The sequence below is a fragment of the Meles meles genome, chromosome 4 (genome assembly GCF_922984935.1).
Source record: "Meles meles chromosome 4, mMelMel3.1 paternal haplotype, whole genome shotgun sequence".
NCBI classification, from domain to species: domain Eukaryota; kingdom Metazoa; phylum Chordata; class Mammalia; order Carnivora; family Mustelidae; genus Meles; species Meles meles.
Window position 1 is genome coordinate 55,363,375 of NC_060069.1, and position 19,674 is coordinate 55,383,048.

At 40.2% G+C, this 19,674-nt stretch overlaps 1 protein-coding gene across 1 annotated transcript in view; it reads left to right on the top strand.

Annotated features, from left to right (window-relative positions):
- Window positions 1-1,200: 1,200 nt before the first annotated feature.
- PARL (presenilin associated rhomboid like) overlaps window positions 1,201-19,674 on the top strand; it is a 48,028-nt gene continuing 29,554 nt past the window's right edge. The window contains exons 1-4 of the mRNA XM_046003658.1: window positions 1,201-1,359; window positions 9,394-9,589; window positions 10,267-10,407; window positions 12,675-12,723. Of these exons, the coding sequence (XP_045859614.1) occupies window positions 1,235-1,359; window positions 9,394-9,589; window positions 10,267-10,407; window positions 12,675-12,723 (511 nt within the window). The 5' untranslated portion in view covers window positions 1,201-1,234. The remainder of the gene's footprint in view (window positions 1,360-9,393; window positions 9,590-10,266; window positions 10,408-12,674; window positions 12,724-19,674) is intronic.

Consider the following 19,674-nt stretch of genomic DNA (forward strand, 5'->3'; position numbering starts at 1 on the left):
CCCAAGACAGTTGAGGAAAACTTTTTCCTGTCCTACAGCCTCCCAGAAAAGAGGACAATTGAGGTTGGTCTGAAGGACAAGTTGATTAGGTAGGTTGAGTAGGGAAGGAAGGGAAAAGGTTGTTTCAGACAGTGAGAATGGTATGTGCACTTGGAAAAGCAGATGCCTTTAAGAAACTGCATATCCTACAGTTTGGCTGCAGCTAGGGTCAGAGGGTGGGTTGGAGTGGCAGGAAATAAGGCTGCCCGACAGGTGCAAGGGCTGAATTATTAAGTTTGTATTTCATCTAGAATCCAGATTTTTGCTTCAGGTCTGGACTTTTTGTTAAAGATCAGAGGTACATCCTCTTAAGTGTGTCCTAGCATGAAATGGTGAGGGTCACCTAGGTGGTTCAGTCCGTTAAGCATGGCACTCTTGATTTGGGTTCAGGTCATGATTTCAGGGTCCTGAAATCCAGCCCCGGGAGAGGGCTCTGCCCTGGGCCTGGAGCTGGCTGGGGATTCTCTCTCTCCCTCTCTTCCTCTCCCCCCAACCCCCCGCAAGCGTTTTCTCTCTCTCTAAAAAAATAATAACATGAAACGGTGAGACGCAGAAAAAAGAAAAATAACATAGGTACAATGATGCAATGATGGTTCCTCCAGCCCTCTCTGAGCCTCTGTAAGACAGTGGTGATACTATCCGCCTCAAGTGTTTGGTGAGGGTTAAAAGCAGCAACTTAGGGGAGGCCTGGGTAGCTCAGTCATTAAGGGTCTAGGGTTATGACTGAGCCCCGCATAGGACTCCCCGCTCGGCAAGAAACCTGCTTCTCCCTCTCCCACTCCCCCTGCTTGTGTTCCCTCTCTCTTGTCAAATAAACAAATAAAAATATTAAAAAAAAGAAAAAAGAAAAAGGGCACTCACTTAGGTTAAGTGCCCGATACGTGGCTTTACTCAATAAATGCTAGTTTTCCCTTCTCTTTTTCCTCTGGACCTCATCCGCAAACTGGGTGGAGGCCCAGGTGCTTTCCCGCGCCAACCCCGCGTCCAGGCTCACCCGGCCGGGAGTACCCAGCGGCGCCAGCGCAGCCCTCCGGTGCGTCGAGCTTCCGGTCAGCCGGGCGTGGGGGCACTCTAGGCTGCACCTGGAGCTCTATGGTCTTTTTAAATTCCCCCCCCCCCCCCTCCCTTCGCCCCGGAAGTGGTTCCGCGGCAGGGGTTGGTAAGGTCGGGCCATGGTGGGGCAGAGGTTGGGAAGATGGCGTGGCGAGGCTGGGCACAGAGAGGCTGGGGTTGTGGCCAGGTGTGGGCTCAGTCGGCGGCCGGCCGCAGCTGCGAGGAGCTCACTGCGGCCGTCGCTCCGCCGCGACTGCTCGGACGCAGGTAATGACCGCCGTTCCGGGCTTCTTTCCCCTCGGACCCTCAGCTTCGGCCGAGCATCCTCGGGGGCGCAGGCCACGCAGGCCTGTGGGGCTGCCTTGCCCTCACCCATCTCTTCCTCTCTGTCCCACTTTCCCCTCTCGCCTCGCCAGCCCCCGCTTCTCGCCGTGCCACCGTGCCACCATGCCCCCAGTCGGGGTGCCCAGTGACCGACCCCGGCGCAGCTTTCCGTGAGCCCGCGCTGTCTACCCCTTTCCCATCAGGAAGGACGTGAGGGGAAGGGGAAGTAGTCTCTGAGGGCTGCGTGCTACGCCTCATAATCCCGCGAAGAAGGTATTGGACCCATTTTTTAAGTGAAGCAGTTACACAGATGATACAATGGCAGAACCAGTTCTCTATCAGTCTTTATAAACCTGTGTTCTACTACAAGTTACTTTCTTCAGCGTTTAGAGAACTAAGGGAAGACGGAGTCAAAGGGCATTTGCCCTTCTCACAGTCATAAGAGAGGCTTTTCTGTTCCAGTGTGGAGAGCTTGGAATATTTAGTTTCAGATGATTCGGAAAGAAAACTGTAGTACTAGTTTTCCCAAGGAGAAGCTGTATGAAGAGTATGCTTCATCAGTATTTGCTGCTTCTAAGTCAGTTCTGAAGAGGAAGAAAGTCCCTCAGTTGTCCCAGAGTTTGATGTGTTTTTTTACTTGAAATTTGTTCCTATTCTTTAATCCAGAGTTGCAGCCTTCCCGGTTTTCTGAGTTGGTTCCAGATGCCTGAAATACCATCTGACTAATGGTAGCAAGTTAAGGTAGAGTGTTCAACAGAGGGGCTAGCCAGTGGCAAATAACTGAGGCTCCAATATGGTGGAGCTATTGCTTAATTTTAAGAATCACCCGGAGTGTTTGTAGACTATATTTCCCAGGTCCCAGCCTAGTTCTGTCAAGTCAGAAGTTGGGGGGGAAGGGTGCGGGAGTGGAAGAACCTGTAGTTCTTGCAAGCACTCCCAGGTGAATTGGATTAGGTATTTGTGAAAACTTGCATACATTGTAGCTTAACTTCATACACCTTAACTTGGAGCTTCAGGCGCTAATCTTAAACTCCTGGGGAGATGGAGAATGAGGAGGTCAGGTGGAAGTAGTGATAGAGTTCAGCTGTCCAGATTGCGGAATTTATTCCAAATCCCAGCCAAAATTGCATGGTTCGAGGGGGAGGAGGAATGAATATGGCTATCAGGAAGCAACAGGTGTGGTAATATTAAAACTATGTGTTAGGAGGGGAAAGCAAAGGAAATATAACTTGATTAATGAAGAGCCTCCAGTTTAAATTGGAGACCATTTGAAAAAAAAAACAAATGAAGGTGTGATGTTGACAATAAGCCCCCCCCTTTTTTTTACGTTTTCTGTTTATTTGTAAAGTTAGAAAATGACATTTTTGTGGTTGCATAGAAAAATATGCGTTTCAAGAGAATGTAGGTAAACCTGAAATAGAGTATGTACCTGCTCACCTTTGGAAATAAGCACTTAATAGGAAGGATGAGTTACCTTTATAAATGTAACTTTATTTGGTCTGCTTTGACTTCCTGTGGTTCTGAGATTAGTATACAGAAGAATGAAGTTAGAGATAAAAAGCAGAGTTAAAAAGCAGAGTTCTGGGCCCAGTCCTTGTGTTTCTGATGTCATAGGCCTAAAGCATGGCTGAGAATTTGCCATACGGGTAATGATATAAGAGTTCTGTAAACTGTGGCAGGGCCAGTGCAGCCCACCAGCTAAAAATGGTTTCTACGTTTTTAAAGGGGTGTAAAGCAAAACAGTATGTGACATATGTTTTCTTCATAAAAACTAAAATATTAACTATCTGTCCCTCTTCAGACAAAGGAAAAAATCTCAGGCTCTTCAGAAACTTTACCATTGTCAAATTTCTGGCAGCATTTCTTTTTTTTTTTTTTTTTTTTTTTTCAAAATTTTATTTATTTATTTATTTATTTGACAGAGATCACAAGCAGGCAGAGAGGCAGGCAGAGAGAGGGGTTGGGGGAAGCAAGCTCCCTGGCACACAGAGAGCCCGATGTGGGGCTCGATCCCAGGACACCGGGACCATGACCTGAGCCGAAGGCAGAGGCTCAACCCACTGAGCCACCCAGGCGCCCCTCTGGCAGCATTTCTAAGAAATGGTTTAAAAGGCTTGAAAGAAGCCTGCATAATTTCAGTTGTATGGAACTGAGAGTAGTTGGTGGTTCAGCTATTTTCCCTGTTTAATTTACCATTTATTGACTCCAGATGGGTTTTAAGAAAATTTTGTCATGCAAGTGTTTATGTAGAATTCCCCACTCCCCTAAATACATTTATTTTCTTTTAAAGTGGAATGAATCTATTGTGTGTATGCTTGGACATATGTTATCTCCATTTGAACAGTAGGCCATTTCTACTTTATAAAAATCTTTAGAAACATAGACATTAGTGCTGACTTGTTCATATATCTAAGTTTCACTGTTAAAAATCACAAAACTATGTTTTCACTCACCATTAAGCCTATTAATACATAGGTATGACTTTTTCTGTTTAAAAGTTAGGGGATCATGTTAAAAAACTGAACCATAGGGCGCCCGGGTGGCTCAGTAGGTTAAAGCCTCTGCCTTCGGCTCAGGTCATGGTCCTGGGATCAAGCCCCTCATCGGGCTCTCTGCTCAGTGGGGAGCCTGCTTCCTCCTCTCTCTCTACGTGCCTCTCTGCCTACTTGAGATCTCTGTCTGTCAAATAAATTAATAAAATCTTTAAAAAAAAACTGAACCATAACAATTATATGACTAGTAGTAAGTCAGGTATTGATGAGCTCTTCCCACTTAGAGCACATTAGATTGCTTTCACAAATGACTGGTTATTGGTGGAAGGACCAAAGCAGAGCTAAAAGGCAGGTCTGCCTTCATGAGTTGGTATATACCTCTAATGACCCTCTCCTCCCATTCCACTCTCTGTACCATCCATTTTATCATGTTGTTTCTCTTTGTTTTCTGAACTTATTTCAGGTAAGTGATTCATTACGTTTTGGTTTTTTTTTTTTTTAAAGATTTTTATGTATTTATTTGAGAGAAAGAGAGCGAGAGAGTGGGGTAAAGGGTAGAGGGAGAAGCAGACTGCTTGCTGAGCAGGGGCCTTACACGGGGCTTGATCCCAGGACTCCAGAATCGTGACCTGAGCTAAAAGCAGATACTTAACAGACCGAGCCATCCAAGTGCCCCTAAGTCATTTATTTTCCATCTTTTGTACCAATATGAATGAGTAGAGCTAAAGAGCCTAAGCTTGTAAGTATGGTCTCAAACATTTGGAATTAGAAACATTTATCATGCTTTTCCATTTTAAGAAATGTAAAACAAAAGCTCCATAAGGTCAGAATGTACCTTGTCATATAAGGTGTGATGAAGTACTTCATCTAAAAGCATTTTTGTAGTAACTGAAAACCCACCTCCAACCAAATTCCTAAGTAAATTAGGAAAATTTATTGGTTTATGCAGTTAAAAAGTCCAGAAGTCAGGGCACCTGGGTGGCTCAGTGGGTTAAAGCTTCTGCCTTCGGCTCAGGTCATGATCTCAGGGTCCTGGGATCAAGCCCCGCGTCGGGCTCTCTGCTCGGCGGGGAGCCTGCTTCCCCCTCTTTCTCTGCCTGCCTTTCTGCCTGCTTGTGATCTCTCTCTCTCTGTCAAATTAAAAAAAAAAAAAAAAAAAAAGTCCAGAAGTAGGACTGGCTTCTAATGAGTCAAGATTTGGTGTTTCAGATTGTCACCAGGATTCCATTTTTCTCTAGGGCTTGGCTCTGCTTCCTAAACGTTGGCTTTATTCTCTCAACATGCTCTCCTTGTTGTAAGATGGCTGTCAGAAGTTCTTGGGGCTCTATACTTCTGGGTTCACATCCAGCAGAAAACGTTTTCCAGTATTACAGACAAAATCTTGAAATTCACTGGACCTGATTGGGATACATGTCCATCCTTGAATCCTTTGAAACTGTCAGAGAGTGGAGGCTGTAGATTGGCTAAAGCCAGTCAGGAGCTTTGTGTGCCTCTCCCAACAAATGGCTGGAAATTCCAGTGTACTATTAGGAGAGGGGGAAAAGGACCTGGATGCTGGGAGTCGGTGAGAAACTCTCACTATTGTCCTCTATGATGAAACTTTTGTGTTCAAATTCTTTGTTACAGATCTGAATTCTTGTTAGTCCTGGTCAGATAGGATTACCCTGTAAATAACCATTTGAATTTAAGTAGAAATTTTGTTAGGGATTAGGTTCTTGCTCCTTGCTATTGAAAGTGGTTTGTGAACTAGCAGTTTAGGCATTACCTAGGACGGGAGTGGCAAACTTATTTTGTGAAAGGCCAGATAGAAAATGACAGGGCCACATATGGTCTCTGTCACATACTCTTTTACTTTATGTAACTCTTTAAAAATTCAAAAACCATTCGTAGCTGGCAGGCCCAAACCACCCTGCAGGCAGAAGTTTGTCAGTTTGTGAGTTTGTTTAGAAATGCAGAATCTCATATTTTCCCCACCCCAGACTTAGTGATTTAGAATCTGATATCAACAAGATCTGCAGGTGATTTGTATGTATACTAAAGTTTTCCCTAAACCTGAGGTAGATCAACCCTGGGTGATAGAGTCTGGGCCTCGAGAGGCCTTGCAGCTTCTACTTTTTTCCCTCTTGGAATACTACTCCCACTGCCATGATAGAAGCCCCTCCTAGCCTGTTGATCACTGAGAGGCCATTCTGGCTGACGACCAGTCCAAGCTCCCAGTATGGGAGTGAAGTCAGCTTCGACTGCCCATCTCCAGTTGAGCACCCAAATGACAGATTGCATGAGTGACTCTAGGGGAGATAGAAAGGACTGCCCATTTGAGGGTGGCTAACTTATAAAGTCTTGAGAAATAATTTTGGTCTCAGGACAGTTAAGTTTTGGGTGGTTTGCAATAATACATGAGACAGTTGGGGAGCTTCTGTCAAATCAGGATCTGCTGACCGGAGTAAGTACTATGCTGCCTTCACCATTATTTTCACTTGCAAATCAAATCGATGCATTATGTCTTGCCTTCTTACTAAACTCAATTCTGACTTCAAGTATTGAACCAGTGTAACAATGACCAAAAGGATACCTGGGAAATGAAGTTTTTAGCTTTCTGGCCCCTGTGGCATATGAATGTGTGCTAGTTAATAGAAATAGGTGTTTGGTGAACCAATACATTGTCCTTAGTTCTATCAAACAAGTTCTGTGTGTCCAGCCGTAATTCCCCAATACATGTATATATTCTTTTTTTATGTGTATATATTCTTAATATATGTATTCTGTGTCTGACCTTAACTCCAGGCTAATTTGTGTAATATATTCTCAGTGTCCTTGGCCCCACACGTATTTCTAAGGTAAATACTATTCTAGGCAAAAGGTCTGGCTTTGCTTCAAGTTTAGATTCCCAGATTGCTGGTGTGTTTATATAAGTTCCTTTTCAAACAATGCACTTCAGAATTTTAAATGAGGTGATGAACTGTAGAAGAAGTAATCTTTATTCAAGCCGAGTGAATACTTGTCTTCTATTATTACACTATTGGCAACATAAAATAGTCTCATCCTTCACATTTCTCGGTCTAATAAGAAAAGGAAAGCCAGAAAAGAACACTTAGTTACAAATTGTGATCTTTAAAGGGAACATATTCAGGATACCTGGGTGCTCAGTCCGTTCAACATCTGTCTTCAGCTTCGGTCATGGTCCCAGGGTCCACTTGTGTGGAGTCTGCTTTTCCCTCTCCCTCTGCCTGCTGCTCCCCCTGCTTGTGCGCTTGTACCCTCTCTCTGTCTCTGACAAATGAATAAAATCTTTAAAAAAATAAAGGGAACATATTCCTGTTACTTTGTGTCACACCTTTGTTTTTTGGCCCCAAAGTGGTGGTAGTACTTTATTTACTAACCCAGGTCTATGTTATCTTGAATTGTTTAATAAAAATTAAATCCCCCCAAAATAAATAAAAATTAAATCCAATTGTAAAGGATTAACATTTGCCACTTTAAAGGTGTTATCAGTGATGCATTTGGCTGTAAGTAAATTTACTGTTTAAGTAAGTGAGGGGGGATAGTTAGCATAATATTAGCATAATATGGTGGAGGTAAGTGGCTACTGTCTTTGCTCAGCTGAAAAATATCAAGATTAGTATTTGAATCCCTTAACCTTCCTCTTGGCATTCTGGGTAACTGCCTGAAGAAATCTAGGCATTACATTCCTTATTCAAGGCAAAAAGAAGGGGCAGAGGTATGACATTGCTGAGATGTCCATTTTTATAGATAAATCTTTCCCAGAGGTACATAAAAATTCTTAAGTCTCTCATTTTGTCAGAACTCTGTAATATGGCCACCCTATACCTTAAAGGAGGCTGGAAAAGTGAAGATACTTTCTAGCCTCTGCAGAAAAAGGCAAGAGAAAAAGAAATACAGATTTGGGATTAGCTGTTTAACTGTATTTGGCAAAGGATATTCATAATACTAGTAAGAGAGCCATGAAGGGAGTTCAGAGTTATTCAAAGCAACATTGGCTTTTTTGAATAAGTGCATCACTTTTCAAAATAGATTTACTTGAAAGGAATAGCACTTATTTGGAAGTATAAATTATGGATTATTAAAATTTCAAGGCAAATTACTTTATCGCCATAACCCATCCTCACCATGTGACTTCTGAGAAGTGGAACTGTGGAGTGGACTCAGTGTTGAAGAAAGAGCATACTAGGCAAGTAATAGTAATAATAGTCACTATGCCATTTTTCTGAGTTTCAGTTTTTTCCAGATGTCTACTAGACACCACCGGGTATCCTACAAATGCTAGCAATACTTTATTTTGTGTAAGTATTAAGTGCATAGCCACGGATTCTGATAAATGTATACACCTGTGGAACCACCACCTTAAGAGAAACATTGTTTTGCTCAACAGTTTTTTTGAGTTTCCTCCATGATGTGTGATCAGTAGTTTCTTTGCTGAGTAGTACTCCATTGTATGAATATACCACAGTTTGTCCTTTCCCCTTTTGACAGGAATTACAGTTCTGGTTTTTAGCTACTAGAAATAAGAGCTGCCATGACCACAAGCATTTGAATACTGCACAAGATGGAATTCTTCATGTCTTGTCTTAGAGTTTCCTGTTTCGGTGTTTCTGAGCTCCCTTGTCCTGGCGAATAGTACCACCTTCCTTTCAGTTACTCAAAATAGAACTAGCAGTCATTCTTGACCCCCTTCTTTTTTCTAACAGACAATTATTGATCTTTTCTTTATTAGGGGCTGGGCTTGGTGATAGAGATACAGTGAATACGAAAGTAATTTTCCAGTTGTGGTACAGGCAATAATAGACATAAGTCGAAAAGTCTATGCAGGATGCTTTGGAACTCTGCGAGTATAAAGGAGACACCCACCCTGGTTGATGAAGGCTTCCTGGGAGGAGAGAAATGAATTCTCAGGGGCACAAGAGTGTTAACAAAGGAATGTACCAAAACAAGGGAGTAGCATTGCTGAGTTGGTGGGAGGATGAAGAATCATTGTGGGGTTTAAAGCAAGGGAGTGATACTTCATTTGTGTCCAGTAGAATGTGGAGGATGAGTTGGAGTCGGGCAATATTGGAAGCAATGAAGATTGAGTTTAGGACTAAAGAAATTGACCATACTTCAAACAAAATAACAAAACCATTTTGTGCAGATTCAAACTGACAACTTGGAGTTCTCCAGCTTTTTACCAGAGTGCATACTGTGTATAGAGGAGTCATTCAAATGATTTTTCTGGTTGATACACAGTTAACAGCCCTAACAGGTTACCTTTAAAGTTCCCATAGTTTGTGTTTCTCCATCTCCTTTTCCAGAAGGGCACAGGTCTGTGTTTTGACTTAGAATCCTAGCTCAGAGTAGGCATGTTGGCTTCTTTGGGGCTACAGGGTGAGAATAAACTGAAATGTTGATGATGCAGGCCAAAAAGTGAGGCTTACAGAAGTTGATGTTCGCAAAATGCAGCTGTTGCTAATCTCTTATTTTCCCCTTAAAGGTTTAACTTTTTTATTCAGCAAAAATGTGGATTCAGAAAAGCACCCAGGAAGGTGGAACCTCGAAGATCAGACACAGGAACAAGTGGTGAAGCATACAAGAGAAGTGCTTTGATTCCTCCCGTAGAAGAAACAGTCTTTTATCCTTCTCCCTATCCTATAAGGACCCTTGTAAAGCCCTTGTTTTTTACTGTTGGGGTAAGTGCTTATATAACTAGGAGTTACCTACCTTGCTGCTGCTGTAGTAGTGAAATACTGTTTGTCTTATTTGGGCTCCGTCAAAGACAAGTAGAGGGGGACTTAAAGGATCCAGGTGGTGTCTGGGGTCATAAATGATGGGAGAACATGAATTTAATAATTGCTATTATTACTGTTGTTAGTTTTTGGAGAGAGTGCAAATGCGCTTGTTCGAGTTGGGGGTGTGTGGAGGGAGAGACTCTTAAGCAGCCTTCACACCGAGCATGGACCCAGTCACAGAGCTTGTGCTCACCATCCTGAGATCATGACTTGAGCGGAAATCAAGAATCAGAAGCTTAACCTATTGAGCCACCCAGGTGCCTCTAATAATTGCTGTTAGAATCTGGTTCACTTATGTATGCCCTGGAGAAGAAACTTATGGGCCTCTTATTTGAGATAACATTTCATGCAATATTTTGAATTTTATTTGAAATTTCTAGCTGTAAACAGGCCCCAGGGTATAGTAAAGTTAATAAACAGTTAAGTATTCTTTTCACCTAATAAGGTTTCACTGTGCCCGATGTTCCTGTTCCTTCTCTTGGTTTTGTAAGAAGAAATGAAAATGAAATACTGTCCTTGGAACTATGTGTTGATCTTTCTCTCTTGAATTTATTTTGTGATATATTAATTTTATATAGTTTACAGGCTGTGCATTTGGATCAGCTGCTATTTGGCAGTATGAATCACTGAAATCCAGGGTCCAGAGTTACTTTGATGGTATAAAAGCTGATTGGCTGGATAGCATAAGACCACAAAAGGAAGGAGACTTCAGAAAGGAGGTAAAGATAAACATGGCTTTCTTTGTTCTAGTTGAGCGCAAGTTTTGAAGTCTGGTTATTTGTGAAGTGTAAGTGATTGATAACATTTAGATCAGTAGATGTAAAGTTACTGAGCTTAATCTTCAGAGTCATTTCACTGAAGTGTGTATCCACGCTTTGTATGTCTGGCAGTATTGTACTTGACGGTGTTCTAGGAAGTTTGTCCCTCTACCCACATTTATCAAAAATCACTGTGGATAGTTGCTAAAAATGAATGTATTAGGGGTCTCAGCCATACTAAAGTTTAAGGGCTACTGTTCTGCATTACCTTGCTGGAATATTTTAGAGTATGTAGTAGAATCACAGGCAGTTTTTCAAAGCATCTGTGCCTTAGGTGTAGAGATATTATGTGGATTTTAAAAAGCCTCTCTGTGACATGTTTACATACCTCTGATGAATACCCACTGTGGAGTGTTTCTAACTGCCCAGGGAATGAGGATGCAAGAAAAAGGTACAAATACAGATTTTTCCATAATTTTACATGCAAGTTGGTGACCCTCTTTCAATTTCTTAACTGATTTTTTTTTTTTTTTTTACCAGCACTGCCTTTAAGATAAAACATATTTATTTCACTTGACAATACTTACTGAGCACTGAGGCCCTAAGTTAATATGTGGTTCATTTGGTTTTCATGCACTTTTGTTTTGGGTTTGTTTTTGTTTGTTTTGTTGCTCTTGTTTTTTGATGACACATAACCTCTGCACTTGAGAGAAAGTTGACCTCTTAATTTTCTCCTAATGATAATTCAAGTTTCTTCGAAGTATAAAGAAGTATTCATTCTTCGTTTCCCCCATAGACGTATGCAGAAAGCCTGAACCTTACCTGTTTTGGAGAGGCTTTGTGTCAGAAGGACAATGGGTATAATTATTTGCAGGTGAAAGCGACAATAGCTAACAGTGATTTATTCAGCATAGCGTGTTTGAGAAGATAGTAACACTGACCTGTTCCATAATCCTGGATTCCTTAGAAAGCTACTTTTTTGGGAAGATTTTATTTTGGAGAGCTTGAACGAGAGAGAGAGAGCGCGTGCATGTACAAGTGCAAGTACATACATGTGCTTGAGCAGGGGAGGGCAGGTGGAGAGGCAGAGAATCTCAAGCAGATTCCACCCTGAGTGTGGAGCTCAATCTCATCACCTTGAGACCATGACCTGAGCTGAAACCAAGAGTTGGATGTGTAACTAACGGAGGCACCCAGGTGCCCTATGTTATAGTTTTGATGGTCACATGGTTCCCTAGAACGGTGAAAAGTGATACAAGCAAAAGACATAATCTTTATTCCAAGATGGATTGGTTTATAGTGAAATAGTTTATAAAATATAAAATCCATGCCCGTTAAAGAAAATTAAAAACAATATCTAAATATAACATGAGAAGTGAAAGCCCTGAGAACCCCTGCCATACTGCTACATGTGTGGGGAGTAAGGTCTGAAAGCTCATACACAAACTATAAATATAAAAATGGCATGATTATATATGGGTCTATAACTTTTTTTTTAACTTGGATTTCTGTATTAGTATCCAAAGTGTGGTTTAATATCATAATTAGAATATATTTTTTATTTTAAAATTTTAATCATGGAGAAATTTCAAACAAATAAAAAACTAAAGAGAAAAAGTATAATGAATGCCTGTCATCCACCTTCAGTGATTATTGACACGGGGCCAACTTTGTTTCATTTAGTCCCCTTTGTTTCCTTTTCCGCCCTGCCACTGATTACTGTAAAGCAAATCCTAGGCATATTTCAGTGTGCATCTCTGAAAGATTAGGCTTCTCTCTTTTTCTGAACCTCAAGTTATTATTATACCTTAAAAGGTCATTTTAGAAAATATTTTTGGTTAGAATTTTAAAACTGGATTGGACCTGGTGAATAAATCATGTAAGCTTGATACCTGTATATCTCTGATAGTGTGCTGGGTGCTTTGTTATTAATATTCCTCACAACAATATTGCTCCGTATCTACTGTCTCCATTTTATAGATCAGAAAACTGAAGTTTAGAAGTAATTTGTCTGAGGTCACAGAGGTAAACAGTGACTCTGTGGAGAATATAGACTAACTATAAAGCCCATGTGTGTCCATTTTACCACATAGCTGTTAAGTCTGTGTACTGGTAATTTTTGCACATGAGAAATCTTTCTATGCACAAAGCATTTTCTCTCTGTCTTTTCATTTTCCTAGCCTGAAAGTGTTTTCCAATGGTGATAGGCAATTTTCCTTCTGTTTTAGATTAACAAGTGGTGGAATAACCTAAGTGATGGCCAGCGGACTGTGACAGGTTTGTGTTAGCTTACACGTTTTAGCCATTCAAGGGAAGAGAAATCAAACCAAAAGGTACAGTATGTCACAGTCAACGGCTTTTGTACCCTGCTCACCAGTGGTTTAGACGACAGTCTCTGTACCTTCAGGCTAATGTAGTATAAAAAGTATTGTGGCTTAAAGGTGTACATGATGCCGTGGGTCACTTATTTTCTGATTTCGTTCTAGTATGTTACTGATCAAATAATCTATCTTTGTTGTAGAATCCTAGCTTGTGAAACAGGTTGAGTAATTACTTATCCTATTAAAGAAATTAAAGGGGACATTGATTAAGTACCTTCTTTATGCAGAATGCTTTATACACATTCTCTCCCTACCTCACAGGGTTGCTTACCGGGTAGTTATCTCCCTTTTTACCAATAAGGAAACTGGCTTTCAGAGAAGGAACTTTTCAAAGGTCACACTGCTAGTAAGTAGTAGAGCTAAGTTTTGAAACCCAGGTCTGTCTCATTCTAAAGCTAATTTTCTCTTTACTGCACCATGCTGTTTTTAAAGTCTTCATTTATTAAATCAATGTAAGCATGCCATGCATGTCACCATGATAATTTAATTTTTGTTCTTTGTAAATTTTTTCAGAAAGATAAATCTGGCTCTTCAAGGTAACAGTTGTACGATATTTTATGGACTTAGTTATTTGAGAAATTTGGGGAAATGGATTTGAAAGTCTAACAGTTATGCAGATAGGAAAAAAATCTTCTAGAGAAATAATAGCAAAATACTGCTTTTTCTTAAATATGGTTAGACTTAATGGTACTCTTAATTTTCTTTACCTACCTAAGAGGAGAAAAGGTGCTTATCTTTTCTCCTTTGGGCTCTTTCCTTTGTCTGGAAGGTTTACTTTTTCTGTCTCCGTGTTGGAACCTGAACTGGTCTTCAAGCTTATGGTTTGGACATTGCTTCCTGCAGGAAGTGTAACCAGGCCAAAGTGAGCTTGTTCCTATGTGAGCAATAGGTAGAGACTACACCAGGTGGAGTTGCCTCACAGTTATCTTTATTTATACAAATAAGGATACCATGCGGAATAATTTCCAAATCCATGACTCCCTAAACAGGGGTAAACAGGCTCCTTTTATCAGGGCTTGGGATGAATATCCAGAAGGATAAAAGATTTTAATATTATAATGAAGCAGAGATAACAGGTGCTTGCTGATTCTTCTGCATGGTATTCCTCCTCAAATGTTTCTTTTTCTGTTAGAGCAGTTCATTAGTTTTTAAAAGATGAAAGTGACAGGCAGAAGCTTCTGGGAGTTTCCTGAGTTCAGTGGGTCAGGGGGTCTTGCCAGTAATAGAAGTGCTTTGATTTTTCTGAACTCATTGTACTTTGTGATCACTTATTTTTTATTTTTTAAGATATTTATTTTAGGGGCACCTGGATGTCTCTGTTGACTAAAAATCGTTCTTCATCTCAGGTCAGGGTCCTGGGATCCTGGGATCGGCCCACATTGGCTCTCTGCTCATTGGGGAGCCTGCTTCTCCCTTTGCCACTCTCCCTGCTTGTGCTCTCTCATTCTCTCACTCTCTCTCAAATAAAGAAATAAATAAAATCTTAAAGATTCTATTTGTTTTAGAGAGCACTGATGTGTGAGTTGAGGGAGGAGCAGAGGGAAAGGGAGAAAATCCTTAAAGCAGACTCTGGCTGAGTGCAGACACCCACCCCCACCCCCCAACCTCTGACCTGGGGCTTGATCCCAGGACCCCAAGATCATGACCTGAGCTGAAATCAAGAGTCAGACACTTAACCAACCAAACCCTCCAGGTGGCCCACACTTTTTAATCATTTATAATGCAATCTGCCTTATGTAATTATACATGCAGTGTCCTTGAGGACAATGAGAGTTTTCATTTTGTTATAGCAACTAGCACGTGTCTTGCTCACACTAAAGGCACTTGATTAAAATCTGTTAAGTAAATGATTATTGAATGGGCTCTTGAATCAAAGCATTGAGGTTTTTCAAACATATATTGCCATACTGTAGAATTTATTATCAGTAAGGTCTTAATAAATATGATGCCTTCAAAGATAGCTAGCACATCTGTTTTCACTGGGATTAACAGGGAGGTTTTGGTTTATTCGCTTGTTTTCTGAACATAACCAAAATTAACCTTAGGGTAGCCAATTTTTGATATTTTCAAAGTATCTCATAATTAGTTGATACCTAGTGTTCTTTGAAGATGGTGAAGATTTTATGGCATTAAATATTTGAAGAAACCTGGGATCAGAATTTAAAACATTTCTCATCCCAGTAAATAGCTTATTCAAAGAAGCTGGTATTTGGAGACCACTGAAAATCCGATTTCTTTCCCCTATCCTTTTGCTTTTCTCTTAGTCAAATCAGTTATTTGGCACAAAGGACATATCAGTAGGGAGAGACAGACATTTTGATCTAACTAGCAACTTGAGTGTAAAGTGCTTTGAACCACAGAAACATGAACAGTTATGCTAAATCCTTATTGTAAGATTATCTAAGTAATTTCTAAAGGCTGAGGAGTTGCTGCCCCTGGGAATCACTTTTTCACAGGTTCTAGAGAACTGGCCTTGATCTCCCCCAGCCCCCTTTGGTTGGTTTGGGATTTTTTTTTCCCCCTGGTATTAATCTTCATTATTACACAGAAATATCTCCCTAAGCTTAACATTGCTTTGAAAAAAATTTTTTATATATTCACTTGGTATTTGTGGGAGCATCCAGAAGCATTCTTCAAGTTAAAACTTACTTCTGGTGCTTTTACACTTCAGCTAGACTCCTGTTCTGTTGCCTTAGTCTGCAAGACTTTTAAGCCTACACGGAGGTCCCTGGGCAAGCCCTAAGGAGAGTATTTCCCTTACCTTTCAAGCTTTCAGATATGCCTGTGATATACCTGCAGGGTTTTCCTATTAGCTCAGCAGAATGCTGACTTTACTATTTTGGGATTCAGGTAAAACTGAAAGAGAAGAACCTGCCAAAATATTGTATCTGATGAAGGAGGGGATGGGAAGAGAAATTTAAGAAAACATTGCCCTGTTTTTCTCTACTAGTCCATATCTATTATCAGCTCCAAAGTTAGTCACCACTGCACCCTAGGGCCTTGCCCGTTCTCCCCCAACCTCTAAAGTTTATTTTTTATTTATTATTTCTTAAGATCTTATTTTTAAGTAGCCTCTACACTCCATGCAGGGCTTAAACTCACAACCCTGACATCAAGAGTTTCATAGTCTACCAACTGAACCTGCCCGGTGCCCCTAGTTTCAATTTTCTTTACCCTTCACCTTTCAAAGTTTTTGAGCTGTACCTACTGGATTAAGGTCTGCTTTCCTGTTTCTGGTAAGGCAGTGCTCACTGGATCTAGCTAACCTTAACCTTTTAATTTGCCACTGTTCTTGAAATTCTTGAGTTCTCAGGTCTCAGGATTTATTTCTGGGTAAAGAAAAACAAAACTAATGTTTGAGTGCCAGTTAAGGTTCAAGTACTAGGGTAGGTACTTTACATACATGTTATTATTCTTATTATTAATCTTAATTGTAAGAGCTCTGTTAGTGGTATTCTGATCAGATGGGGAAACTGAGGCTCAAAGAGGTTGAATAACTTGTTTGAGCTAACACAGCTAGAAAGAGTAGTGATGGGGAATAAACTTTTTCCCCAAACGCCATTCTTTTTTTTTTTTTTAATTTTTTTTTTTTTAAGATTTTATTTATTTATTTGACAGAGGGAGAGAGATCACAAGTAGGCAGAGCAGCAGGCAGAGAGAGGGGAAGTAGGCTGCCTGATGAGCAGAGAGCCTGACGCGGGGCTCGATCCCAGGACCCTGAGATCATGACCTGAGCTGAAGGCAGAGGCTTAACCCACTGAGCCATGCAGGCGCCCCCCAAACTCCATTCTTAATATACTTTTTGTTATATCTTTTCACTTTCTACTATAGCATATCACCATTAAATTACCTTTCTGGTGACCCACACTGCCTGCTCCCAGCCCACAGTATCTGGGTGTTTATATTGAAAGCCCAAATTGTAGTGACTTGTCCCAAGACAGCAGGCTGGCACTCAGGGATGAAAAGGAGCCCTTTTCGTCTACTTAGGTTAGTCTTTGTCATTGTAAAATGAATAAATGTGCATTGTAACAGGTTAAAATCGTGTTAAAGAATATAAACAGTGAAAAATCTCTGTAACTGGAGACTTCCAGTTCTGCAGTTCTTGTCCCTACTGCCTTTTTAGTTACACTTGTGTTCTTCCAAAGTGTTTGTATATAGCATTGATGCTTCTTTGCACCTGAATTTTTTTTGATTCTCTTAATATTTTAGAGGACATTATATCGATACAAGTAGATCTGTTCTGTTTTATTGAAGTATATTGCACATGTCAGATGTACAGTTTTCACAAACTGAACACATCCATGTAATTAGCACCAGAGCAAGCAATGGAAATTACCAGCACCCTGGGCTCAGAATATTCTTTTTGATAGCATTGTAGTAGTTCATGCCAATGAATACTATGTAGCAAATCTTCTCTTAATGGGTATTTAGGTTGGTTGTAGTCTTCTATAAATAATACTGGGGTGAATATGGTTATAGAGAGATATTTGCACCTTTTGCAAGAATATTTTTTAGGATGAGTTACTGGAAATAGACTTGTTGGGTCAAGGTATATACATTTAAAATTTTATGTGTTGTGAAGTCTTAAAATAAGTTCTATACCAATTTAAATATCCTTTAAGTATCAGTCATTTAAGTCATTTATTTCTAAAAGTTGCTTACACAGGAGGTTACATATTCTCTTCTACAGGGAAGATGCAGAGAAATAACCCCTTCTGTGGTTAGTTTGTAAAGGTCTTCATCTCCTTTATTGTGAATCCCCATTCTTTCCATCGGCCCTTATCATTTTCTAACTATCTGCATCCCAGTTGGAGGATTTAAAGTGGATGGTCTTTCTGGATTTCTTCTTGATTCCAGGAAGCTGTGGGACCAGTGCTTCACTAGTTTTGTTGATACTGCCCAGGAAAAGAAATTGTAGTCACTGTCTGAGGCCAGCCCTGTATGAGGGTGATCCTGTGCCTATAGTCCTGGTTCTCAGGGAACCTGAGGTAGGGGTCCACTTGAGCTCATTTCTTTGGTTTTCAGGTATGTATATACTGGTAAGTGTCTGGACTGGCCAGGTCTAGTTTCCTTCAGGTAGAAAAGCTGTGGGAGGGAGTGAGCTGGCCTACCGCATGAGCAGAGGGTATTCTGTACTTAGCTACTGGACTCCAGGTGGGATAGTGGGTCCTTTTTCAGAAAAAGAGAAAAAGAGGTGGTCTTACCTTCTTGGGCTAAGGAAAATAGACCGAGATTACTGAACCAAGCAGTGATTTCTAAATTGTGGTATATTTCTTTCAATCAAGATATTATTTACATATCTTAAAATTTGCCTTTTAAAAGTATGCAGTTCAGTGGTTTTTACTGAATCCATAGGGTTGTACAACTGTCATCATCTAATCCCAGAACATTTTCTTTATCGCAAAAGGAAACTCCATGCCTATTAACAGTCACTCCCCATTCCCGTCCTCACTTCAGCCCTAAGCAGCCTATTATCTGTTTTCTTTCTTTATGGATTTGCCTATTCTGGACATTTCATATAAATGAATCACCTATGTGGCCTTTTGTGTCCACTTCATTTACTTAGTGTCATGTTTTCAGGGTTGATCTATGTTGGGGCATGTGTCAGTACTTCATTTCTTTTTATGGTCAAATAATATTCCATTATGTGGATATATCCTGTTTTGTTTACTCATCTCTTGATGGACGTTTGAGTTATTTCCATTTTTTGGCTGTTAGGATAATGCAGTGGGCTTTTTAATGTACATTTTCATGTAGACATGTTTTCATTTCTTTTACTAATACATACCTCAGGTGGAATGATTGGGTCATGTGGTCTCATGTTTAACTTTTTAAAATTAAAATTTTAATTTTAAAAATGTAAAAGGTACCATGTTAGCCCTTTTTAAGTTTACAGTTTAGTAGTGTTAAGTATGTTTACATTGTTATGAAACATAGAAGTTTTTTGTCTTGTAAAACTGAAAGTCTTTTTTTACTTTTCCTCCTCCCCCTCAGCCTCTAGTAACCACCATGTGACTTTGTTTCTGTAAACTTGACTGTAAACCTGATATAAGTGGAATCAAACAGTACTTACCTTCTTTGACTGGCTTGTTTCACTTAGCATAATGTCCTCAAGGTTCATCCATGTTGTAGCTTGTGATAAGAGTTCCTTCCTTTTTGAGGCTAAATAATTTATTTCATTGTGTGTATATCCATATTTGTTCATGCATTCATTCATCGACAGACACATTTGAGTTGCTTCTATGTCTTGGCTGTTGTGAATAGTGCTGCTATGAACATGGATATGCAAATAGCTCTGAGGTCCTGCTTTCAGTTCTTTTGGATATACACCCAAAAGTGGGATTGCTGGATTATGTGGTAGTTCTATTTTTAATTTTGTGAGGAATTTCCAATACTGTTTTCCATAGCAGTTGTACCATTTTATTTTATTTTTAAAGAGTTTACTTTTAAGTAATCTCTATATCCGACATGGGGCTCGAACTTACAACCCCGACATCAAGAATCACATGCTCTGCTGACTGAGCCAGGCAGGCGGTTGCACATTTTATAGTCCCACCCCCAGCGCACAAGAACAAGAGTTCTAATTTCTCCACATCCTTGGCAGCAGCTGTTACTTGCTTGTCTGTTTTTTTGATAGTAGCCATCCTAATGGGTGTGTGGTGACACATTGTGGTTCTGATTTGCATTTCTCTGATGGTTAGTGATGTTGCACATCTCTTTATATGCTTGTTGGCCATTGACTGTTTTTAGATAAATGTTCCAGTCTTTTGCCTATTTTAATCACGTTATTTGACTTTTTTGTTGATTGTAGGAGTTTTTTTTTTTTTAATCTAGATATTAACCCTTT